Source organism: Anopheles funestus, chromosome 3RL, assembly GCF_943734845.2.
Source record: "Anopheles funestus chromosome 3RL, idAnoFuneDA-416_04, whole genome shotgun sequence".
Taxonomy (NCBI): Eukaryota; Metazoa; Arthropoda; class Insecta; order Diptera; family Culicidae; genus Anopheles; species Anopheles funestus.
The window spans coordinates 29,297,152-29,321,699 of record NC_064599.1 but is presented as its reverse complement, the minus strand read 5'-3'; the positions used below and the strand labels follow the sequence as shown (position 1 = coordinate 29,321,699).

Genomic DNA, 24,548 nt, shown 5'->3' with positions numbered 1-24,548 from the left:
TCTCCGCTTTGCTGTACCACATGCCAAGGGCTTGGAATGAAATTAATTCCTGCTCATTCTGTCATATGCCCCGACGCAGGTCGAAACCGTAGTAGGATTTATATAAGGATTGTGGATGCGCTTCGAGGGTCGATATGTTTGCACCTTTGCCCAGGAATGCTGCCAAAGGAGGGAGAGTTGAAGAATAAAAGAATGGATTTTGATGACTAGTTCTTCAGGTTCCATCCAACCATTACCACCGAGTGCCGGGCAACTCGTAGTGTTCATTTAGAGGGAAGATTGAAGCTCCGATAAAACCCGAACCAGAGTTCGCCACAAAAAGCCGTACATTCACAACTGTCAACTACTACTGGTACGTCTCACTATCATCAAACACCGACCAAGGGAAAGGTAGAGCAAAACGTGGAAGGGCCGATGGACATAGGGTTTATGACATATTTTATTGGGAAACGGTTTTCGGTGCACACTGAGCCACAAACAACCATTGCTGCTAAAATATTTTAGTTCTAGCTGTGCCATCGCTCATGGTTTAAGGATTACTTTTTTTTTTTCTTTCCTTCAGGCACCGTTCCACCGCATACCATCGCTTCCCGGTTATCTGTACGGGTCGAAAAGCTACGGATGAATTCTGACACCACACACGGCATTGTCCCGGATCGTACCCAATTCCCTGGTGCCCTTTTGTTATCTCTGCGGTAGGTGAATTTTAATGAACGATAGCATGGTAATCCCTCTTTTATGATTTATTTATGGCTGCAATTTGGAAACGATGTACTATCTACCCCGCCAACCGGGGGACAAACTCCCGGGGCCGACGACTACGTTTTCTGTTCAACGATTGTCCAGTTTTTGATCAGCTCAATGTAATGGATGATACGATTCGTCGGGTCAAACGTAAAAAAAGGACGACCCTCGCCGAGAGGGGCAGCCTGCTTCCAACACGCTAGCCTGTATGATCCAGCCGACGTGTGGTGTGAGTTCTAAAAATGAATTGTTCTATTGTGATTAAAGTCGATCGTAGGTCGAAAGGATCCTGGACGAGTAGGGTAAAGTGAAAGATTACACAGGTTTATGTGGTGGGGACCAAAAAAACAGGAACTAGTCGAAAAGTTAAGTGCTTGTTAAGTTGTGTAAATGGCATTTGTGATGGTTTTTCGTGGTTTCAGGGGATGTGCATGACTAAATCGCAAATTAAAGTAATTAAGTAAGTAAGTAAGTAAGTAATCTCGTACGACTTTACTTCACACTGATTCTTTTCCGCTTAATTTTCGGTTTATTATTTTCTGCTGGCACTAGCGCTAATCAGTGCTAACGCTTGAGACTCTCTACTAGATGAGAACCTCGCCTGAAGCGTAAAGATTAATAGAACTTTTTTAATATAAAGTTTTCCGATTCACAACCTCGTTTTTTGGACCGTAAAAATTTTACGACTGACGAACATGTTACCGGTTGTTATGTTTTCCACCCAATATTACTCCCCTTCCGGCTACGCCGAGATCGATATCGGGCAATGGAAAGAAATGTGAGTTCCGGGGGTGGCTTTTGGGAAATCGTTGGGGTAGCGCTCAAGAAAGCACGACCAATTATTGCCACTGATCATTCCCCTCTTCCGGGGGTGTAACACAGTTTGTAAAGTCGCTTAAAAGTCATATTGTTAAAGTTTTATCATTAAGCTCCGTTTTTTACGTTCACAAATGAAACCACACACACACACGCACGCTCAAGTTCACTGACATTGATCCATGCAAGGTGGTTTTAACCCACATGGGAATTCATCGTTCGCTGTCAATGATCTTGGTTGCGCGCGAAAAAGTCAATGGTACGCACTCCACTTGCTGGGGAAATTAATGCAAACCAAACCATAGAAAAAGTGCTCCCCAGTGGACCGTTTTGGAATGAAAATTAATTAGAATGTAGAACTTGCAATTGAATCGTTCCCTGTTCACTTTAGATTTTTCGCGCAAAAAAAGGAAGGAAGGAAGGAAAGGATTTTGTCTGCGTGCTGCAAAACACGTGTTAAGCTATCCATTCCCGAAGCAGCAAAAGATTGAAATTGATGATCGAAATAACCATTTGCGTTGAGCTGCAGCGGTGTAATGAACGAAGTAATGAGAATTGTACCATCCCTCGGTAAGACAGTGTGCCAGTTGCGTTCTGGCGGTGGCTTCTTTCGGTGCAACCATTTTCTACTGGCGTGGCTTTGTTAATCATGGACGATTGCATTAGCAAGAAGCACCAATTAATTAATGGTTTCTGGTAAGGTGTGGGTAGAGTTGTGATATCCTTGGAATAAGCATAATAATGCTGCATTCCGTCGTTGGTAATTGTACCATCTTTTGTTAGCCATGAGATTGGGTATATTTGTTTTAAATGAGGGTATTTTTTTTTAGATTACATTTATCTCAAATTAAATATTTGTTTTTAAGAACATAATAAAAACATTTTATTAGCTAGTGCACAACTTGTAAAACGATCGGATGGAGGAATTCTTTAGGAATTTATAGGAATCACTGTAGGAATTTGTTGCGCCTACAAGTATACATTTGGCATGTAAAATTTTACCTTTAATTTTCGAAATGGCTTTCGAAACCAAATGCAAACACTTTTTGGTACAAAGCGATCCGAAGTTATCAGACAAGTATTGAGTCAATAGTAATATTAAAATAAGAAGAATTTAATAGCTAAGAATGGGTTATGAGTTGAAAAAAAAAACTAATACATTATGATGTAAATGCCTAAATGGCCTAAAAGTATGCAATCATGATTTCTTTAAAGGAAAGATTGCCAGTTTCGTTTTATTTATTTATTTTATTTATAATTCATGATGACGGCTTCGGCCGTATTGTCAGCCTCTAGAGCTGAAGCAGTACAATTATCACAAGGCATTTCCTCCTTGTATTTTACCTTATCCCGGGCATACTCGGTTGTGATAGCGCGTTTTGTGGTTATTGCTATTGTTGATGGTATTGTTGTTGTGGGTTGAATTGTTCGAAGTCCTATTGCTTTTTGTGCGTATTGTTGTTGAATCCATGTGGGTAATTGTCCAGACTGGTTCTATTGTTTGATGGAGGTGTTGGTGAAAATGGTGAGTGTTGGTGTTGGTGAAAACGGCACCAATAGCGGTCTTGTCACTCGTTGCGAGGGCTGCACATGACTGTAACAAACAAAGAACAGTTATAGTTTGTGGACAGCACAAAACACCCAGTCTGCCTCCCTTTTGCGGCTCTGGTGTTATCCTCGAAGTTCGACTGTTTCCTCAACGGCTTGGCTAAGGCACTACAAAAAAAAACATGTAAGGACGAATACAACACAACGGATAACGGATAAGGAGTATGAGAAAGGGGAAGGAGGGAAAATGGGGATAGGATTCAAAGGAGAAGACCGTTGTCCCTGGCGAAGCGGAAGACAAGCCTCATGTATTCCAGGTCCCTACAAGCCAAAACATCTCGGATCGGTGTATCCGACTGTCTGCCGATGGCCTCAACTGCGCTTATCAAGCTGGGTCTCGCAGCTTCGAATTCCACGCAGGACCACAGAAGGTGGTCCACATCGTGGAATCCAATACCGCAGCCACAGACTTTCGTCTGAGCCAGATTAATACGCTGTAGATGTGCATCCAGAGCGAAATGATTCGACATGAGTCGAGACATCATCCGAATGAACGCACGATCTACAGAGAGCCCACCGAACCAAGGCCGCAGGGACACTTGCGGAGAGACCGAGAAAAGGAACCGCCCGAGTTCATCCGCTTCCCACATGCTCTGCCAGCGAGACAGGAAAAGTTGCTGTGGGGAACGAAGGAACTCTTGGGATGAGATGGGTCGGTCGTAAAATGCGCCCTCTCGGACGCCTGTTTTGGCCAGTGAGTCTGCCTTCTCATTGCCGAGAATTCCACAATGAGAAGGGACCCATATTAGCGATATTCTAAACGCCTTATCAAACAGCGAGCCTAGCAACTCGATAATTTTTACAATAAAGAAGTCTTGACTCTTAACAGCCCTTGGAGTTTTCAGTGCTTCAATAGCGCTAAGGCTATCAGTAAAAATGAAGTACTGGTCAGGGGGGCTCGCTGCTATTAGCAATAGTGCGTAAAAAATTGCGGCGAGCTCAGCTGTAAACACAGTACATGGCTGCCGCAATTTAAAGAAGGCTCCGGTAGTCTCGCTAAAAACACCGAAGCCGGTGCCCTCCTCAGAGGATGATCCATCAGTGTAAAACTGGTTCATTTTGTCTATATGGCCGTACCTATTCACGAAAATGCCCGGCACTACCCTCGGGCGAAGATCATTGGGAATGACCTTGATTTCCTCACGCAACGAGGAATCTGTACTAACAATAGAACTGTAGCACTCAGGAAGGGCAGCACGGTGTACTGCTTGTGGGGCACTAGGATGGACTTGTAGAGCAACAAAATCATTATATATGTTAATGATTTTGCTCTTAGAACCTGCCTCTATAAGCGCTATAAAATTCTCTATGATCAAGGGATTTGATACTGAAGAACGGACTAGAAGGCGAAGCGACAGCATTTCAAAACGTAATCTTAGCGGCATCACTCCGGTCATCACTTCTAGGGACATGTTGTGTGTTGATTTCATGCTCCCCAGTGCGAGTCTAAGACCACGGTACTGAATTCGCTCCAGTTTAAGTATCTGCGTATTGGATGCCCAATGGAAGCATATGCTTCCATATTCCATTACGGATAACACCGTAGTCTTATACAGTCGCAGGACATCAGTTGGGTGTGCGCCCCACCAGAATCCTGTGACTGTCCTTAGAAAGTTGATTCTTTTCGAGCACTTTTTAATAAGGGATGTAATATGCGTGCTCCAGTTTAATCTCGAGTTGAACCATACACCAAGGTATCGGAAGTTGTCGGTGATTGATATCTTTTCCCCATATAAAAAGACATCAATGTTGGGGTCATATAGTCCCTTCTCCCTATTTTTGTCAGTGTCGCTAAAGGGAGAAAAGACTACCATTTCGGTTTTCGTTGCAGAAAACTTGATACCAAGGTTTTCAGACCACTCGGCAAGGTTATCCAATGTGGTTTGTAAAGCCTGTTGTATTTCGACGGCGTCCCTGCTAGCGACTGATATGACGCCGTCGTCTGCCAATTGTCTAAGGCTACAATTTGGCGCTAGACAAGAATCTATTTCGCTCACATAAAAATTATATAACAGGGGGCTCAAACAGGACCCTTGTGCTAGTCCGTGGAAGCTGATTCGTTTCAGTTGTTCGTGACCATTGTTAAAGTTCATTGCTTTTTCCGACAAAAGATTGAATAAGAAGTTATTCAATTTCGGCCCTAGCCCAGCAGTTTGCAATTTTTGACTCAGTTTGTGTGGAGAAACTGAGTCAAATGCCCCCTGTATATCAAGAAAAATAGACCCCATGTTTTGCTTGCGAGCACGAGCAAGTTCAATTTCTGTTACCAGAAGCGCTAAACAGTCATTAGTACCCTTTGCTTTACGGAAACCAAACTGGGTATCTGAAAGAAGGTTGTTGGATTCCAACCATTCTTCTAAACGGAAAAGAATCATTCTTTCAAGGAGTTTTCTCAGGCACGACAGTAGAGATATCGGACGATATGAGTCGTGCCTTGATGGCGGTTTACCAGGCTTCAAAATAGTGACAATTTTCACTTCTCTCCATTCTTGTGGGACGATGTTGAGTTCCAACATACTGTTGAAGATGCTCAACAATCGTTTCTTCCCCACGTCTGGAAGGTTTTGAAGTAATTTACTACCAACCTGGTCCAAACCTGGGGAAGAATTTTTACATGATAGGAGAGCCAAGGATAGCTCCACCATGGTGAATGGTGAGTCCAACATTGGGTCACTGCCAGGCGCATCTTGAATGAAATTCTGCGCTGGAACGAAGTCGGGACATAGCTTGTGTGCGAATTCAATAAGCCATTCGCCGGAAAAACTTTCGCTCTCGTTAATGTTGTTGCTGTTTCGCATCCTTCTAGCCATTTTCCAAAGCGAATTTAAGGAAGTGGAAGGATCTAGATTGTTGACGTATCTGCGCCAATAACCCTTTTTCTTCGCCTTCAACAGGTTTTTACACGCTCTCTCTTGTCCCTTATATTTTTCATATAAAGGCCTCGAGCCCGTGTCCCGGAAGGCTTTATACGCCTCCCGCTTCTTATTGAAAGCCGCTTGGCAATCCTTGTCCCACCAAGGAGTGGGTGGCTTTTTAAATGTCCTTGCTTGGTGGGGGCGCCTTGTTTGGGCTTCAAGGGCACACTTGTTTATGACTGCAACAAGATTTTTATACTCATTTACAGGAGTTGAATAATAAGTAGCAAGAGAAAGCGAAGCGGCTACTAATTCGCCGTATCTCGTCCAGTCGATGTTCCTCGTTAAGTCACATTTAACGGGGATCCCATCAACTGAACATCCTCCCTTGATGTAAGAGATTTCTATCGGCAAGTGATCACTGCCAATAGGGTCCTGAATCACCTTCCAGCTAAAATCCAGGGCCATAGCTGATGGACATAGAGACAAGTCCAGTGCACTTTCCCTACTTTTTGGCGTCGACATCCTAGTTGCCTCTCCTGAGTTCAGAATTGAAAATTTGTACCTGTCGCAGAAATCTCGGATAATGGGAGCGCGGATATCATCCTTAACGCCCCCCCATTCTACTCCATGGGAGTTAAAATCTCCCAGGATTAAAAGCGGACCAGGCAAGACCACTGCTAAATTTCCAAGATCCTCTTTGAACTTTTCAATTTTTTCTTTTTCATTGTTGGCTATCGGAGGGATATAAACAGATGCAATTGTCACGTGAAGGTCGCCTATTTTGGCCTGTATTGCGACAGTTTCCATTATTTCTTGTCTAGGGGTTGGTACTCTGGAGAAGGTGTGACTTTTCCCTATACCAATCAATACCCCCCCCACCCCTGGTAATTCGATCTTCACGGATTATGTTATATCCCGGGAAGGTTAGCGTAATGTCGTCCGATAGCCAAGTTTCACATAGGACGAACAGATCGCAATTGTGTTCGCCTACAAGTGCTTTAAAGGAATTCAGTTTTCCGAGCAAACTTCTACAGTTCCACTGTATGAAGGTAGCCATTGGTGAATTAATCGTCCAATCGGACCATCATACTTAGGCACGGCCACTGAGCCAGCCACTGTTTGATCATCCCCTTCAGGTAAGGAAGGGCCCAAGTAGCGATCAATTGCAAAGGTTGCGGAAGGTTAAGGGTCATGAGGAGGGACTGGAGGATCTCAGAAAGGGATGGGGCAGGGATCCTCGGGAAGTTCCTAGGCTCTGTGGAGAAAGCCAGGCTTTCCACGGGAGCTTCGGTCCGAGGGGATCGCTTACTCTTGGGCTGTTTCCTGGGATTTTGTGGAGGAGGAGCAGAAGGAGCAGCGTCACGTGTTGGGGTGACAGGGGAGGGGGTTTCTTTTTTCCCGCGACGCTTTGGTGCCAAGGGTTTATTTTTCGCTCTTAGAACCTTCCGTTGTACTTTTTTATAAAGTACTCTCCGGTTCTTTACTGGTCTCATGGCTGCCTGCTCTAGAGCAGCCGGGTTAGATGCAGCATTTGCATCACCTTCGGACAATGCCGCAAAGGGATTAGAGACGTTTGCTCCTTTGAGAGCATCGCTATAAGAGCCGCGTGCCCGTTCGGCTACTGTTTTTATCTGTTCCCTTTGTAGCTTCCGGTACACGGGACACTGTGCTACCTCATGCCAATCGTCTCGGCAATGCGAACATTTCTGAGACGGTGCTTTGCACTCCTCGGTAGCATGCGTCCCTTTGCACTTTCCGCAGCACGTTTTGTGGGTACAAAACGATTCGGCATGACCGATGCGGCTGCACTTAGAACAAGCAGCTACCTTAGGCACGTATGGCCGGTCGATGGGTATCCGGAGGCCTTCTATTACGAGGGCCTGCGGAAGTACCGTACCCTCAAACGTAATTCGGATTGAGGAGGTCTGAACAAATCTCTTTTCGTTTGGTTCTGAAGCGTCCAGCCTGTACAGCTTTTTCGCTTCAAGTACCTTTACTTTGGGCATGTTAGGGGAAGAAAACACACCCTGGCCCATTTTTACCACTTCCTCCACGGGGTAATCAAAATCCTCAATTACGCCGGAAACCTCGACCAAACTACCGGGGATATAAACCCGGTAGTGCTCCGTATAATCGGAATCAGCCGCAATCAAGTTGGCTTGAGCCCGGTCCTTTGCGGTTACCCTTATCTTGTTTGGGCGCATCCGAAACACATCGGAAACACCCGGATACTTTTTAAAGATCGACGCCGCGATCGATCTAACGTCGAGCTGCTTGGCCCGCGGCATGAAATAGACACAAGGCCTGCCTTCCCAGGACGCGGGATACGCACGCGCTCGGTGCTCAACCTCCTTCGGCTCATTTGCACCACATTGTGGAGCCTTAGAGGTCGAAGGACGGGGGTCTTCCAAGGCCACTTTTTTAGCGGCTGGTGCGGATCTAGGGCGCCCTGGCTTTCGCTTCACGCATGGTTCTATCTCCCTTTCGGAATCAGAACACTCCTGCTCCATGGTAGAGCCGGAGGCAACGGTCAGGGAAGGAAAGGATACACTTACCGTAACGCACGTTAGACAATACACACACGCACTGTACTACACTACACACTGCATATGACAAACTACCTCGATCGAAGCGAAAGCGTTGCTACGGTAAGCAATTATCGCACTCGATCGAAAACACTAACACCACAATCGTCTTCCGAACGAATATCGGAGACAGACGGAGACACCGATTAGCACGATACAGCCAAATCGCACAAGCACGCTGAGTACGCAATCGTACTTCGGGGCATTGACCACTTGCTGCCTTAGCAAAACTCCGTAGGCACGCTTCCAAACGAAATACGTCCTCTCGCAACGGATGCTGGAGGCAGACTCCCCAGTTTCGTTTTGTTGGCTTATAATTTTTGGGAGACAATTTAGAGTTTTTAAATCCAGAGCTAAGAAACGAATATGTTACGTATGTTTAGTAATTTTTCTTCACATGAAATCATTTCTTGAAACGATTGTCATAATATTACATTTATAGCTACTTCTTTTCAAAACGCTTTTCAAAATTCTAGTAACGTAAACCAAGTGATTTTTTTGGGTTTTAGAAACGTATAGAAAACCCTTCCTGAATCACGTACAAGTATAGCATATGGTGGCGACTTCAGTTGCCAGCGCATCAAGCATCAGAACAACCCCCAAAAGTCTACTCGGAAAATCTATTAACGATCAAACCTAACTACCGTCTGCATTCGGTAATGGTTACACTTCGTCAGCTTCAGCCGTGCGGCGACAGACCGGTGATAGCAGGCCAAAGGCGTGCGTTAGATTGTGGTGTAGTATATCTGTGCGGGTTTTTACTTCCCAACCAAAACACCCATTCGTGACACAGTTTGTAGCACATCGGATGGTGTGCCGTATCGTTCCCGGTTCCTTCTGTCGTGCGTTAGTGTTAGGAAGAAAGACTATTAACTCGAAGACACCGGCGAGATGTTGTGCAGACTGCTACCGACTGTTACAGCTGCATTGGGATTTCGTAGTGCGAAAAGCACAACCATAAACCATGCACTTGAAACTATGGTCCACTGTAGCGAAAGCATCATCTATCCAGTGGGCTGGTCCTAGAAGAGGGGCAAGGGAGCAAAAAAAAAGCAACACGAACCATACGTACTTTGCGGCCCAACCCTTACATAATGCATGGCTTTTACTTCTGCATGGAGACGCATATTTTCTCCGTGCCTAGTGCAGAACAGTCCACACTGGTTCGGTCGGTTGCGAATTCATTCTAACGATGCGTGCTGTGGTCAGTGCAAATGTTCATTGTAGCTAACGAGCACAATTCTGGATTGCAGCAATAGAGCATAGAAATAAAAGTCGTTTAGGTGTTATTATTTGTTTGGTTTGCTAAAATGTGTTTTCTATCAACATTGAGCTTTTTTGTTTTATTACATTTTATTCAATATTTTTAAACTTTTGTTGTGTTGCCCTTTTGTTTTTATATTATGTTTCCTTATTTTGAATGATTTATTTTTGTTTTATATTTCATAATTCTATATTCTGTTTTATCATCTTTTCTATATTTCTGTAAAATTTTAACCATTATCGTGGAGTATTTTCTAACATTCATTTTTGTCTCTTCTTCCGCTTACACTATGCTGCAATCGAAACGGCACGAAAAGGTACGGTGTGAACTCGATTTACTTTACATTTATTTTCTGACCTCGTATGCAGCCATTTGGTCGCCGCTTGTTGTTTCGCTGTTGAGAAAACCTATTCACTATCCTTACACTCTTGCCAGCTGGTGGATACAAACCGGGTGCCACCATCCAAAAACCAAACACACTCGCGTGGCGCAGAAGTTTTTGTTTCCATCCTGCTGTTTTATCTGCTACTGCCGGCGACAGAAGCACGTCGTATTTCGCAGGCGTCGCCATTAGACATTGTTGTTGATACACTGGCGTACTATTTCGTGCTGCTATCGGCTACTAGTGTTGTTACAGTGGGCAGTGAGTTTATGCTTCCTTCAACTTCAGCGAATAATTTTATGACGATGGCCATGCGTTTATAAACCGTTTTTGGGCTGTATGGAAATTGTTCCCTTTTCTTCACATCCGGCAACATTTATTTGTGGGTGTTATTTCCTTCCTAAAACCTAAAGCGCTTATATTATGTATCCATTCTACGTGGAACGTGTCTTATGCCGTTGGTCATCTACACGTTATGATGATAAATGGATCTAGTGTTTTAGGCTTTGGAACTCGAAACAGATATTTATGATTTTAAATTTATCGTTTCTCACCTAGCAGATGACTTTGTGCGAAATTTCCTACCGAAGTACATTTCTCAAAATAGGATCAAACGAAGATCTGATTAAGCACCGTTACGTGGCAAGTAATCTTTAATATTAGAGTTTATTTTCTTCGTTTATCCTTTTGTTTAGTAGTGTATAATTGTATAAAACCCTTTAGCAGTTTCATTTCACATATTTTATACAGACTGTGGTGTTCATAAATGCCATTTCCGCTCGCCATTAGATTGGTACTGGTCATTCTGTTTCTCTATTCTTCATCCGTTTCTTTTTGTTTGGTGGCGCACCGTCCGATTTGTCGGGTGTGCTATTTAAATCGTACAGGCCGGCTCGAATGAACCGTTTAGCAGCTGGTTTATCTAGGTGGGGACGTTTGGTTAGATTATCGTGCACCATCTGTAACCGTTTCATCGCTTCTCGCACCCGATCGAGATCTGATTTGATGTCATCCTGTTGGGAAAAGGACATAGTTTATAGCATATTCTGCTTTGGAAGTATTGTGATAAACATTCACTTACCATAACCGTAGTTGGACGACCAAGCAGCTTCTCGTGCATCCAGAACAGAGCGTTCACACAGAACGCACATAATGAATCGAACCGAACCTTTTGCTCTAGCGTAAAGTTGGCATAATTATCGTACTCACGATTCACGTTCGCAAGCGTTTGCTGGATTTGTTCGATAGTTTGCACCAGGTTTTGATTGTTGCGAATAAACACAAGATCACCCTTCAGTACTCCATATTCGGCTGCGTACTCTTCCGCGTCCTGTTCTATTGTATCCACCATGTTTCTATAGTTCCGATATTGGGAATAATTAGCTAAACTCGGTGACGGTTTCGGTAAGGGTGAATTTTTTATAAAACGAAGCTTTTTACGATACTAAGGACTTATTTATACCTTTTTCACGTGGCGTATGTAATGCACGCGCCGGGAAGATACAAAATATAAACAAACAATAGTCACTGCTAGTTGTCAAATGAATTTGAAGCGTTTTTTGCGAAGCGTTCCATTTGAAGCGTTCGCTGGATGTGCAGAAATAAAAAAACATAATTTAATTTTAAGCAGCATTTATCAGTTTTTGTTCTTATTAATTTTGTTTTTTTTTAATTAAATTGATTTTAGGCATTGTTTAATATCCAAAAATAAGGGAAAATTTAATGAAAACCTCCGGATATTGTTCAAATTTGCAAATTTCAGCACTAGTGTGTACAGTTCCATGACAGGTTTCAGCTGTTTGTTGCTGTTATTGTTTTTGTCTAGCATTGTTTATTGGTGGGGGAAGTGATTCCCAGCGATTAACATTTTTTCTCCCCAAATAAATAGCAATAAATTGAACAAAAATCTTTACAATCTTTCCATAAGTAAGTGAGCTTGCAGCCTGGTGTGCCTGGCGCCCTTGGAAGATCAGTTTGAATCGTAAATAATTGTTAATATTCGTGATTTTCCATTTCGCGTAAGTGAATGTATTGTGTAATCTTGTTTTGGGTGGCATTGCAGTGTTGTTTATCTTTTTTTTGTCGATTGAAATTTGTAAATAATCTACTTTTTGGACACTCTACACATTTTTTACGAGACAAATCTCTTCAATAAACTTCCAAGCAGCGTTTGCATTCCAAAATCCATGATGCCATACCAACCCATCTCATTCAACTCGCCGGGACCGGTTTTCTGCTATGCTTTCTTTTTCTTTCTCTTCTCAATCCGCGCAGGATGAACTACTTACGTACAGCGTGCGAGATTGCACGTACATCGCCAGGTGTATCGCGATCGGTGACGATGCTACGATCACGTAGCACTGCACCGCGATCTTTCTGTTCCCAGATCGAACAAAAACCACAGCAACCGAAAGGTTCCCCGGCGGCAGGATCGGGCACCGGAAACAATGGGTCAAACATAAGCACACATACGCACTCACCGAATGCGTTAGAGAAGCGTATGTTAGTGTTTACGAAACGCTACAAATCCATCGAAGAAGTTCCCAACTTTGTCAGGTATAGGTGGATCTATAAAGGTTGCATTTTGAATGAATTTCTAAATTTGTACGTTTTTTTCCATTTCCCCCAACGTAGCCAGGAAAAGATGGAACGTGTCCGCAATCAGGTGCGAATCAAGATCGCCAACTACATGATGATTGCCACCGCGATCGGATGCATCGTGATGGTGATCAGCGGCAAAAAGGCACAGGAGCGTGGTGAATCCGTTGCAAAGATGAACCTCGACTGGCACAAGGAATACAACGAGAAGGCACGCGCCGAGGATGAAGCATCTTTGGCAGCTGTATCGAAGAAATAATAAGCCTTCCCGAGAGAGGCAGTCACCGATCGAGGTGTTATTTTGCTTGCAACCATCGAACATTTAAACGTGTGCCACTAGAAAGGGATGTAAACCATCGTGTAAATACACAACTCAAGCCGTGCATATATTTTGAAGGCTGTTCCTCACCAAAAACGGCAAGGTGTTACGAGGCCGTGTTTATTATGTTATCCCCTAACTTATAATGCCTGCAGTTGAACTGTCTAGTACAATGTAACCGTTTCAACGTTATACCACGGCTTCGTTTTGATTGCTTTTTGTGGCTTCTCCTGTAGTGTTCGGCGGATGGAAGGAGGTAGGGTTTTCAGCTCATTCAACAACCCGATATGTCGATCGGCTATGTCCAACAGCCGTCGCAACTGTTCGTGCACGGTATCCTCCATTGATAGAATGAATTGTTGGTAATGTGAATCCAGCAGTGCCATGATCCACTGCACCACTTGCTCATCACTATCGAAATTTTCCACACTGTGCAGCGTTTCACTGAGCGTTGCCATCGGATCAACGAGGAGGTACTCTAGATGCTTTAGCAGAACCATAACAGTGGGAAAATCCAACTCATTTCGAGTGTGCGAAGTTAAAGCTCTGCGGTTAAAACTGCACGATAGAACCACATTAAGCAAATCGAAATGTGACGTGTGGTTTGCTTGCGCCTTTACGAAGACATCTTGATTGGGTAGCTCCGATTTATCTTTCCTAGGAGTAACTTTTGATGTTTCGCCATCAGCCAAAGCCGGAGCATCGATTTCTGGATCCGGTAAGGACAGAGCGTACTTTAACGCTTTGACGATCGTTCGCTCCGAAATGACTGAGTAACGCTTAAGACACTTGGCAAGATCGGAGGTTAGATTTGCCTGCACCAGCAACGGTACGATACGGTCAGTAATTTCCATCTCCGAATAACCGCTGCGTTCCAACTCTTCCAGCGTGATTTCGAAATTGTCACTCAAAATCAACGGACCCAACGTAAGATCGGCATTGTTGAAAAGTTTCACCTGTACCATATCGTTCGGCAGCGAGGAACATTCAATTACGTCGACCGGAAGTGTTTCCCGATAAGCCGCACGAAGCACTTCGCCAAATTCAAACTCACTGTACAGCCGTTTGTACTGTGGTTCTGCGAGATTGGCATCCGCATCATCGCCGTCCTTTTCATGTTCGCTACATCCATTTAACTGTTCTTTTTTCGTCGCAATTTCAGACAACATTTCGTCAAAAGAGTACACGTCCAACAGTTCACACTCCTCGTTAATGCTTTCATCGTCGATCGTGTGCGTAAGGTCGAATGTTTGCTGGCTTCCAATCATGTCCGACAGTTGCTTCTTGCTGATTTTGAACGGTACTACGGCAAGCATCTGTCCGAAGGCAAGTAGGATGTTGCTTTCTACCACCCAAAAGCGAGACGACATGAAGTACACCTTGAAGTACTGCTTCGCTTGGAACACCTTGAACTGTACGTTGAACAGAACCAGAATGGCACCGTCCTGATTTTTGTTGTTCGCATAAAGCGCCACGTAGTCTTTGCCGATGCTGGTCATCGAGAGTGGTTGCTTCACGTTGATTGTTTGTACCATTTCGATAAAATTGCCCACACCATCCTCGCGCTTTGGCGATTGACCAAAGGAAAGCTGAAGATTGAATATGCGACTATCGGTCCCTGAAACAAGCATCGGGAAAAAAATCTATCATTAGTACCGCGGGAACTACTTTTAAATGCCATTACTTACAAATACTCAGCAACGATGGTCCATCGCTTCCATCCACCACACAGCTACTGACGAGCTTTATATCTTCCCCGATCCGTTGCAGTGCAATCTTTTCGAAACCTTTGTGGGGTTTTAAATCCGCTGGATTGAGCAGTGCATAGTTTAGCTCCATCGATCCATCTTCCTCTTTCCGCACAAAGTACGATAGTAGCGGTGTACCATTATCCAGTAGCAAAATCTGCGCGTCTCGTATTGCATGTGTGTTGGGATCCACGTGTGGTAACGATTCCATATCGTTAGGATGCAATTTGTTCTGCTTCCTTGTTTCCAGTGCACTTTCGAGCGACTCACAGGTTCCATCGGTGTACAATAACAAAGTTGTGCCATTATCCAACGTAAACAGATCCAGCACTGATCGATACAGCTTCACCTTCTTCACCGTGTTGATGTCGTTTTGATCTCGGGTCCAGCAGCGGATGTACCGTCCACCAAACACGCCCACGTAACGTTCCGACCGAAAATCATACACCACCTTGTTGCTGAGACGTTCGAGTACGGTCCAGCTCCGTACCTGTCTCTGGTTGCTTAGCTGAAAAGGCAGAACATGAGCATGAAGTAGGAAAACAAACCAACCAGGCCACAACCCACAACGGTACGACACGGAAAGCCACTCACTTTGACGACCAGTATGATATTTCTTCCGAGCGTGTTAATAACACACCCCGGGTGGGCATCCCGAGACAATCCGAGAAAATCGTTAACATTATTTATTGGACAGAGATTGTAATAAGCCAGCAGCCTTGCCATTTCGAAGATTTTTGGAAGCCAAACACTAGGGAAAGAAAAACAACGTGCTTTTTGTTTGCCAATTTACAACGTGACAGCAACAAGACAGTCCATGTAAATCCAAACATGTCACATTTGACACCTGGATCTGTCAGACACTTCTCTGCGAACTGGGAAAAAAGAAGGTAAATTATAAGCAACATTAGTGATTTATCAAATAATCTGTGTCTTAATTGCTTTGGTTAATAGTTTCCTGTTTGGTTGTGACAAGTGTAATAAAAAGCAACGCACGAAACACATTGTTTGAGTGAGCTTTCCTGGACCCATTCTGTGTTATTGGCGCCGTACTTGTGTTTGACAGGTGTGTTCTTTGAGAACGTATCGCGTTGGAATCATATCGCGGAGCAGATCGGTTGAGATCGTGTCGTGTGATTCAACGGGAGTCGTAATTATTCGATCCTTTCTGCCTGTTGCATCGTGCACTATCAATTCAAATAGAAAAACCTTCTCAAAATGGGCGGGAAGCGCACCAAGGGAAACACCAAGGTAAGTGGTACCGTCCTGGTTGACGTGTACAGTGGAACAACAACGCGGTATATCGCCACTGTATCAATTTCATCATCCGTGCTAATCGATTTTCCATCGAAATGATTCTTTCGCTAGCCTTCAAGCAGTGGCCGCAGTGCGGAACTGCTCGGTACATCCGTACCGACGTTGTTCGGGTTTGCCGCACTAGACAGTACGAGCATGCCGGTAGTGCCCGGGTTTGTACAGATCGACGCAAACCATAGCGTCGACGAGATGGACCCCAACCTGGACGATACGCTGCAAATAGTGTTGCGCAAGATGCTGAAGAAGGATCCGACCACCAAGAAGAAGGCCTTGCTCGAGTTTACCGAGCTGATAAACAGCGTTGAGCTGGAGGTAGTGAAGGCGGTGCTCCCATTCTGGCCACGCCTGTTTGTCAATCTATCTACCGATGCGGAGCACCGGGTGCGTGAAGCAAGCCAGCAAGCGCAGGCCGCAATAGTGACCCGAGCCGGTAAGGAAATTGCTCCTTTCCTGAAGCAGCTTGCTCCGGCTTGGATTTCTTCACAGTACGATACGTATGGACCAGCCGCAAGTTCAGCCCTGCATTCGTTCAATAGTGCTTTCCCACCGGGCAAGGTGAACGATGTGTTTGTGTTTTGTGAGAATGAAATACTGGAATACTACACGAGAAATCTAACCGTCCACACGGCCATCACGTTAAGCAATCCGAAGTGAGTGTAATCTACCACTTGAGTGTGTTGCTTTTTATTAAATCAATACTTTCTTTTGGGTTTCTTTTCCAGGTCACATACGCCGGAAGAGTGTGAAAACAAATATCAACGCGTGCTCATATCCAGCTTGAGAGGGTATGCGCTTTACCTTAGCAAAATTCCTACGGAGAATTTGAAAAAATCGACTGACAAAAATGCAACACTGCTCGAAAGTCCAAAATTTTGGACGTACCACAAGCACAAAACGGCTGCAATTCGATCTGCCTGGTTTGAGGTGATTTCCGCACTGTTGCAGTACGCACCATTCCTGGTGGAACAACACCAGGCACAGATTACGACGAGTGTGTTCCAGTTTCTAGACGAAACGGATCCAACGGTTGTGACGCACGTCTGGAGCTCGATCGTGCTGATCCAGGCCAATCTGCAAGGCTGGCATAAGCATCTAAACTTCGATAAGGCCGTTTTTCCGAAGCTTTGGAAGTTGCTCAAATCTGGCGGTGGTGGTAATGCTGCATGCGTTTATCCACACATGCTTCCACTTGTGTCGGGTTTTACGCGCGAAGTGCTCGGTGAGGAGCGGTTAGCAAAGTTTTACAACCTTTTCTTCGAGAGCATGAACGAAGGCTTGAAAGCGGTACAGTCGAGCCGGGCAGATGTTACCGCTGTATCACAGGCATACTACGAAGCGTTCCAGTACGTCGTATTGCAAGCATTGCGTGATGAAACGATGCCGGAAACGGCACGGGAAGAGTTCTGTTTGAACATGCTCGAGCAGCACCTGGTCGGTGTGATTGCGTGGTGTATTACGAGTGAAGCGGCCCAAGGAAAGTATGTGTTTCAAAGCATGGCCAACTTGCTCGATCACTGGTGCCAACACAGTGCCACTCATCAGCTGTACGTGCGTTTGCTCGTAACGTTCTGGGAGCGGTTGTACGGCGTCGTCAAGGAAAGTGTTGATTGTAAAGAAAATACGGCAAACATTACCGATTCCCACATCGAGCTGGTGCAAAACTTGCGGCGAACTTCCCACAAGCGGGTAAAGTTTGCGGTAGAAAATCCCCCGGTAGATGCAGTGGATGGTGGAACCTGCCCATTAACTACCGGTGATCATGCGAATCGTTTCGAAAATCAGTTACAGCTCCTGGTTTATCGAATCTGTCAGCTTTACATTGCTAAAATCAGTGTCGATCGCGATGAGGGTTACATACTGCAGCTGGAGTACCTGGTGCGGGCATTCCAGTGCCGGGAACTGTTTGTATTTTTAGCGCACGACAGTCCTAACATCAAGTGTCTGTTCGATACGTTTGCTCGATGGTTGCAGGACGCAAAGCTGCAATCGGAATACGTCGTGGAGTTGATCATGATCCTGTACAAATATCTAACCGCAGACGAACGGCTGGCGCTGTTGAACAAATGGATAAAGGTAAGTAATAACCATTCTTCAACCGTTTATCGAAAACGAACTCGTGTACGCGTTTATGGCATGCAAAATGCACTATAAACCTGAAATAGTACATCAACCTTTAGCATCGCGTGCTTTGGTGCTTTAGGCATGGTTTTGTTAAAATGCAGACATACACATTTATTGCTATCCTGTTTAAGGGTAAAATGCGCCTCGCACGCTAAACCCGTCAGTATACGTATGGCCTTTTTATCGGTGGCAGCATGGCGTGCAATGACACGATACTCAATAAAGCAATCGTTTTTGTTTTCTGGCGATGGAAGAACCGCATTTTGCACCGTTTTGCAAAGATTAAGGTAATGTTTGGGTGTGCCGAGAATGATGCCTTTTCACGAGGGAGTGTTTCTTGTTATTTCCGTTGCCATTAGTGACCTTTAAAGAGGTCTTTCTGCACTGAATATATTTGGTTGCCTTTTAAACAATTGCTGCAAAAACAGATGCCATTCGTGCTTATGATTTATGCAAATGAAACATATAGTTTAAAATCTATTTTAAACTAAAATTAAAATAAATAAATATAATAAATAAATTAAAAACGTCTCATGTTAGCGTAAAATGAGTCATTCGTCATTATTGTTTGCTTATCTCATTGCAGATGTCGAACAAAACCGTTCAAAGCTGGATCATTCTTCGGGCGCTCAGTCATCCACTGTGTCAAGAACCGAACATAAAGCTGTTCCTTTCACAGCCAGAAGTATCCAGTAACATAATTGAATGTGCTGTCGGTGTCGCAAATGGTAACACGAAGGACAACATGATACTGTTGCAAAAATGCTTTTTCGTAGCGAGCAATGGTGAAATATTGATCGATGCCGAAACGTGTAAGAAAATCATCGACACCGTTACACACCCGATACGGGACGCATCGAAGAAGGAATTACACGATGGATGTATAAGTTTCCTTGCACAAATAATGCCCGTCATTTGTAGTGACGGCAGGCTGACGGAATTGCATCGTACGCTGTTCTGCACGCTGTTCGATTTTAGCGTGCATAATGTAGTGAGCGAACATCTTTCGGAGGACACATTGTGGGAGGCAACTACGGCGTGGCAGGATGCACTATCCGGTGAAGATATTGAACTAGACGACACACTTACCGCACTGTGCATGGATACGATCGACGATCGTTTGTGCACTCTCGCTGGTGTGGTACAGGAAGACGTATTAATGCTGCTCGAGAAAGTGGCAGAAATTACTGCCAAATTGATTGCTTGCGCCACCGAATCTAACAAACACGACAAACCCAAACGTTGCCAACAGATTAATTTAATGCTGAAGCAACTGTTCGAAAAACGAGTATCTGAAGTAGGTGCTCAAACGGAAGAGGTAGCACATTTGGCGGAATATATCGAGCTGATCCAGGGGCGACTTATTACAAAGCAATCGAAACTCAATACATCGCCCGCTCTGTCCAAGCAACAGTTTGTTGTTGGTATGCGGAACACGCTTATACGGGCCCTCTGTTCAGTTAGCATCGTGTTAAAGTTATCATGCAAAGCGACACTTCGACCGTCACCAATGAAAATGGAAGAAACTGAACGAATGGAAGTGGATCAACCATCTGCCGGTGAGGAACGTCACGATATGGATGTGTGTGAAACTAATGACGATGAAAATGAAGAACTGTGGATTTTGCACACTTGGTCCGAGTTGATCTACGAGAAGGTACTGTCTGTGATATATTTGGCCTCTGTTGGGGATACGGTACTGTACAATACGGAGCAGGTAAGCAGTTTATTAGAAAAAATGTAGTTAGTTTTTGTATAAAATATTTAATAATGCTTTTTTTTTTGCTCGTCAGCTTGAATCGGTCGTGGAATGTTTGATATTCGCGGTTCAGGAGAAGCTTTCACACCTGTTGAGAAATGTAGCACGTGATATTGTACAGCAGATTAAGCAGAAGCTGTTTGCCTTAGCGAACGAACACGGTATGGTCTGGGCAAAATGTCTAAATGCACTGCTAGTGATCGATCAGTACGTGGATGAGGAAAATGGACCCGTTCTGTTATACGAGGACGCTTCAACCGTAGCTAACAATAGTGAGGAGCTCGTGGCGTATATAAATATTGTGCAGGTAAGCTCTGCAATTAGCTTTAGTTATGTTTTTCAATACAAAGTCCCTTTTCGTTTGCAGTGCTTAAGCGCCAAAATGAAACCCAAATGTCTTCCGATCGGTCCGAATCTGTTCGAAAACTATTTCGACGTAATGGTGAAACTTGCGTCCGCGCGCTGTCTGATAGAGAACCATTTCTCCACTAACTACAACGAATTAAACGATAGGAAAATTATAGGCAATTGCTTAATAGTACTGCATGAGCTCATCACCAGACAAGCGACCAATAAAATGTTGCTATACAATTGGTAAGTTTACACTGGATGTATATTTTAGATAGTTTTATTAAAATTCGAATTTCTTATTATACTCTTCTAGTGATCTTGCACAAGCCGACGAAAACAAAATCTTCCTCGACGTGGAGGTGGCTAACGTGCTAACGGTGGTGTTGCGTCATTTTCCCTCGGAGTTGGATATATCCAAATGGGATTTCATCCGTATTGCACTGAGCTCATGGACGCTTTCCGTTTCAAAAAGCTTTCCCCACTATCGTACGCATAATGTAAGGACGATTCTCCATGCTTAGAGATTACTGTGCCAGAGCTGCATATGTTTTTTTTGTTTCGTTTTTCGCAGATATCGCTCTTCATTGCTGCTTTGTTTAGATTGTTTAGCAGACTGATGCAGTTCTTTGCTGCAGAGCGAAAACGAAGCTCCTCGGAACTGTTAACGAATGTGATCGAGGAGTGGGACAATGTGTTCGCGAAGGATGTTAATCTGGTACTGTTGAAAGCTTTTATTGGAATTGTGAATGCGTTAGGTAAGCAGCTTTTCTTTTTTACTTGTAAGGGTTTTCCGAATTATTTTTTTGAAAACTAATAATTCTTCTCAATTTACAGATTGCGAACGTAAGTCGGATCAATATTTTATTGAAAGCATATGTTCGCACATAGAGGCAGTTGATTTTAATCACGTATTTAAGGTAAGCATTTAGTGATGGTTTGCATTGTAAACCACTATTCATTTTCTTTTTCTTTCACAAAGACAAATAAGGTAGACTCCAAAACGTCCTTAGACGATCTGATTACATTCTGCCTCACGAACATTCGTCACTGGAATAAACGCGTCCGATATGCAGCAACCGCAATACTGAAATCCCTATCGATTGGGCTAGTTCAGCGCGATCAAGAACAGTTGCTGAAACGATCCGAAGCCTCGGAACACCATCAGGAGAGTGGCGAAGAACCAGATGATAACTGGCATCTTTTGCGACGTTTCAAACTCCAGCTGGATGAGTATCATCATTTGTTGAACGAATACGTAACCGATTTTTCCTACAAACCAACGGACACGGAAGCGACGCTTAGTTTAGCTGAGAGTGAAAAGCAGCAGGAAATAAGATCACACTGCCTGTCGTACCTATTGCTTTGGGACTGTATTCTCGGTATCTGTGCCAAAGCCTCATCAGAGTTGCGATCCATTTACACCTCGTGGATATCGCGCAACGAGTTCGAAGAGGTAAGTCCCATTTGGTACAGCTGCTAGGATTCGTCCGAATTGATAGGTAATTTATTTTTATTTTTCAGCTCCTTCTGCCGGTACTGTTTAAGCTGATGCCACAAGAAATATTGCGCAATCCCGATTCCTGTGCTGTGTACGGTCAGGCGATGTTTTCCAACTTGGAATGGAATCAGATTAAAAGTAAGTGGTGGGAACGCGCCATTACCGGTTTACGTTTGTCGTTGTTTCGCTTCCTCTTGTTCATCCTCATCTGTTTCTTCATTCGGAATATTTTCGATGACCGTTACTTGATCTTCTTCAATATCATCAGACGTTTGGTCTGCATTTTCAGTGTTACTATGCGTGGAAGCATCGATATCGATAACAATGCTATGATCCGGTTTAGACTCTTCTTCGTTTTCAGCCGAACGAGTCGTGTCCTCTTGTAAAATTTTCTCCTCACTTTCTATGCACACACTATTGCGCCTTTCACAAATTCCCTTTTCCACCGTAGCGACCGCTGCATCCACACAGTCGTAAATAATTTCCAGCGAAAGTATGCTCGTTGGTGCTACGGCGACGGCGTCATCGCCAATCGGGCTTAAATCGAGCTGGAAAACACTCGAATTGACCGATACGAAAGATTCCGATTTTCTTACGTACGAGAAAGATTTTTGCTTATCAAACGTTATACCGGTTTGTGCCATAATTTTCACTGTCCAGAAACCAATTTTTTTGGACAATTCCACATAAAAGTCGTCGATAACATCATTATCTCCCCCGTTTTCTTGCCCGTCGGCGTGAGGAATCGCAATGTCTAAAAAGCGACAAATAATGCGGAGAACACTGCGCGATATTTGCACGCCCTCTTCTGTCAACGGTGGTGCGCTGGGAGATAGATAGTAATCCTTAAGCTTTTTGCATAGTGCTTCCATCACTATCTTGAGATGTTCGATTTCCCAATAGTGAATCTTGTGAAGTAGTTTCCGCTCCTGGTTTGCCATATGCCGCCTCCACACAGCATCGTCAGATCGTTGCTGCTTTGCATACCCAATCGATTCCATGATGGTAACGAACGGTTTCGGTTCCAAAAGATTCTTTAAATGTTGTTCATGTTCCGGCGAAAGTTTTGTGTATTTTTCTAGCGTAGTCTTCACGTGTAAAGCGCCAGGTCTCGCTAATGTTTTTATACGATTCGTTGCAGATGAAAGTTTGTGGTCGACGTAGTACGGTCTCTTGAGTTGCATCTAAGTCACAGCAAATTGACAAAATGAGTTAAAATTTTCTATTTGAACTACGCACTGTACATACTTACCACTTCTTTAGGTCTTGCGATAAAATCAATGTGATCCGATGGTTCGAGAATCTGACGATCTAAAATAAAGTTGCCACTGTGTTGACATTTTTGACACTTTGGTGGATTTGGATGTACTAATTTAGAAACAGTAGGCACAAAGCGTCGTTTTTCCGCCCTTTTTTGTTGTGCCACAAATTTTCTGCTGGCCAATCGCTCCATTGCTCCTTTGCGTAGCTCCGCTTCGAGCGATGGAACTGCGTCCAAGTTGGGTAGCTCCTGAGGGAAAAGCTCGTAACAGGTAGCTTTATTTTGTGTACAAGAATTCTCCATTGTTGTGTTCTCCAAAATGTGATTTCCAAACCGATGTGTGCCTTTGCAAACTGTTGTAACAATTGTACCGATTACATCTGAATGATGGCTACTAAGCATTGAATTATCAATATGTTTCCTATCCTACTAGATCCGAGCACAAAGCTGGAACGTTACGCTTGTCATCTTTACGCCCAAACGCTTCGCCACCTGCCCGTAATTTTGCGCCGGTGGTTCAACGGGTTAAACCATCGGTATTCCACAATCGTGAGCAAAATAACGGCCAACTCGGTGTCGGGCTTGCTGTGTCAGGAAGAATTTCAAGCACTAATCGATCGGAAGGACCGACAGGACAATATGCAGATCAAGGTACATTCGGCTTTGCGCCAGGTGATGGCAGTATATTCGATTGACGAAGCAAAGATCGAGCTACATATTACTCTGCCGAGTAACTTTCCACTCGGTGCCGTGACGGTGGAAGGCGGTAAACAAATCGGAGGTCGCCTGCAGTCCCGTCAAGTCGTCATGCAACTATCGATCTTTCTGACTCATCAGGTAGGATTAAATGTTCACAGTTAGCGTTCGATAGCTGATATTATTTTGCTTTTCATATTTTCCTCGTCTTTTTTCATGTAGAACGGATCCATTAATGATGGACTGTCGCTGTGGAAACGAAATTTGGATCGCAAATTTGAAGGTGTAGAGGAGTGCTATGTGTGCTACAGCGTTATCCATCAAGATACTTGCCAACTGCCAAAGTTGTCCTGCAAGACATGCAAGAAGAAGTTCCACGGACCATGTCTGTACCGGTGGTTTAGCACGAGCAACAAATCCACTTGTCCCATTTGCCGACATATTTTCTAGGAGGTGTTCTTGTTCGAGTTCGAGAGAAGGACCACCCATTCGAGTAGGATGCAAGCAAATTGGACATACCGTGTACTGTTAAGCTAGTTAGATTGATGAAGATAGTAATATGTCTTTATTTAAACCACACTCAAAAGTAATCAAAACCGATACGAACAAAAGCTAAACATAAT

The 24,548-nt window shown here is 44.1% G+C and overlaps 5 protein-coding genes across 9 annotated transcripts; 2 read left to right on the top strand and 3 right to left on the bottom strand.

The window, feature by feature from the left end:
• Positions 1-10,754: 10,754 nt before the first annotated feature.
• LOC125771259 (nuclear nucleic acid-binding protein C1D-like) lies at positions 10,755-11,769 on the bottom strand. Of its 2 annotated transcripts, XM_049441676.1 has the most exons (3): positions 11,720-11,765; positions 11,339-11,612; positions 10,755-11,270 (listed from the first exon to the last, which is right to left on the bottom strand). In XM_049441676.1, exons 2-3 carry the CDS (start codon positions 11,606-11,608, stop codon positions 11,058-11,060), a joined length of 483 nt encoding a protein of 160 aa, XP_049297633.1. In that variant the 5' UTR covers positions 11,609-11,612; positions 11,720-11,765; the 3' UTR covers positions 10,755-11,057. The 2 variants fall into 2 exon arrangements, with proteins under 2 accessions (XP_049297633.1, XP_049297632.1); XM_049441675.1 differs by having other exon boundaries at positions 11,339-11,769.
• Positions 11,770-12,054: 285 nt separating this feature from the next.
• On the top strand, positions 12,055-13,240 carry LOC125771258 (UPF0389 protein CG9231). Of its 3 annotated transcripts, none has more exons than XM_049441673.1 (3): positions 12,055-12,183; positions 12,532-12,813; positions 12,892-13,240. In XM_049441673.1, exons 2-3 carry the CDS (start codon positions 12,533-12,535, stop codon positions 13,112-13,114), a joined length of 504 nt encoding a protein of 167 aa, XP_049297630.1. In that variant the 5' UTR covers positions 12,055-12,183; position 12,532; the 3' UTR covers positions 13,115-13,240. The 3 variants fall into 3 exon arrangements, with proteins under 3 accessions (XP_049297630.1, XP_049297631.1, XP_049297629.1); XM_049441674.1 differs by having other exon boundaries at positions 12,058-12,238; XM_049441672.1 differs by having other exon boundaries at positions 12,059-12,275.
• Positions 13,241-15,744, bottom strand: LOC125771250 (uncharacterized). The gene is made up of 3 exons (XM_049441663.1): positions 15,517-15,744; positions 14,863-15,430; positions 13,241-14,792 (listed from the first exon to the last, which is right to left on the bottom strand). Exons 1-3 carry the CDS (start codon positions 15,646-15,648, stop codon positions 13,339-13,341), a joined length of 2,154 nt encoding a protein of 717 aa, XP_049297620.1. The 5' UTR covers positions 15,649-15,744; the 3' UTR covers positions 13,241-13,338.
• Positions 15,708-24,547, top strand: LOC125771249 (E3 ubiquitin-protein ligase listerin). Of its 2 annotated transcripts, none has more exons than XM_049441661.1 (14): positions 15,708-15,812; positions 15,877-16,173; positions 16,291-16,889; positions 16,962-18,312; positions 18,947-20,077; positions 20,154-20,426; positions 20,487-20,713; positions 20,784-20,967; positions 21,042-21,225; positions 21,305-21,387; positions 21,450-21,923; positions 21,992-22,106; positions 23,663-24,066; positions 24,148-24,547. In XM_049441661.1, exons 2-14 carry the CDS (start codon positions 16,141-16,143, stop codon positions 24,373-24,375), a joined length of 5,286 nt encoding a protein of 1,761 aa, XP_049297618.1. In that variant the 5' UTR covers positions 15,708-15,812; positions 15,877-16,140; the 3' UTR covers positions 24,376-24,547. The 2 variants fall into 2 exon arrangements, with proteins under 2 accessions (XP_049297618.1, XP_049297619.1); XM_049441662.1 differs by having other exon boundaries at positions 15,714-16,173; positions 24,148-24,418; positions 24,463-24,547.
• On the bottom strand, positions 21,957-23,674 carry LOC125771253 (uncharacterized). Its single transcript, XM_049441666.1, has 2 exons — positions 23,221-23,674; positions 21,957-23,152 (listed from the first exon to the last, which is right to left on the bottom strand). Exons 1-2 carry the CDS (start codon positions 23,629-23,631, stop codon positions 22,136-22,138), a joined length of 1,428 nt encoding a protein of 475 aa, XP_049297623.1. The 5' UTR covers positions 23,632-23,674; the 3' UTR covers positions 21,957-22,135.
• Position 24,548: the final 1 nt, after the last annotated feature.

Coding starts and splice junctions, on each gene's coding strand:
- LOC125771259 (XM_049441675.1), bottom strand. CDS start 11,608: ATGGTGGATACAATAGAACAGGACGCGGAAGAGTACGCAGCCGAATAT. Junction 11,271..11,338: donor GTCGTCCAACTACGGTTATG/GTAAGTGAATGT, acceptor TTTTCCCAACAG/GATGACATCAAATCAGATCT.
- LOC125771258 (XM_049441673.1), top strand. CDS start 12,533: ATGAACTACTTACGTACAGCGTGCGAGATTGCACGTACATCGCCAGGT. Junction 12,814..12,891: donor GAAGTTCCCAACTTTGTCAG/GTATAGGTGGAT, acceptor CCCCCAACGTAG/CCAGGAAAAGATGGAACGTG.
- LOC125771250 (XM_049441663.1), bottom strand. CDS start 15,648: ATGGCAAGGCTGCTGGCTTATTACAATCTCTGTCCAATAAATAATGTT. Junction 15,431..15,516: donor ATATCATACTGGTCGTCAAA/GTGAGTGGCTTT, acceptor CTGCCTTTTCAG/CTAAGCAACCAGAGACAGGT. Junction 14,793..14,862: donor ACCATCGTTGCTGAGTATTT/GTAAGTAATGGC, acceptor TGCTTGTTTCAG/GGACCGATAGTCGCATATTC.
- LOC125771249 (XM_049441661.1), top strand. CDS start 16,141: ATGGGCGGGAAGCGCACCAAGGGAAACACCAAG. Junction 16,890..16,961: donor ATCACGTTAAGCAATCCGAA/GTGAGTGTAATC, acceptor TTTCTTTTCCAG/GTCACATACGCCGGAAGAGT. Junction 21,226..21,304: donor TGGAATTGTGAATGCGTTAG/GTAAGCAGCTTT, acceptor CTCAATTTACAG/ATTGCGAACGTAAGTCGGAT.
- LOC125771253 (XM_049441666.1), bottom strand. CDS start 23,631: ATGCTTAGTAGCCATCATTCAGATGTAATCGGTACAATTGTTACAACA. Junction 23,153..23,220: donor TCGCAAGACCTAAAGAAGTG/GTAAGTATGTAC, acceptor GCTGTGACTTAG/ATGCAACTCAAGAGACCGTA.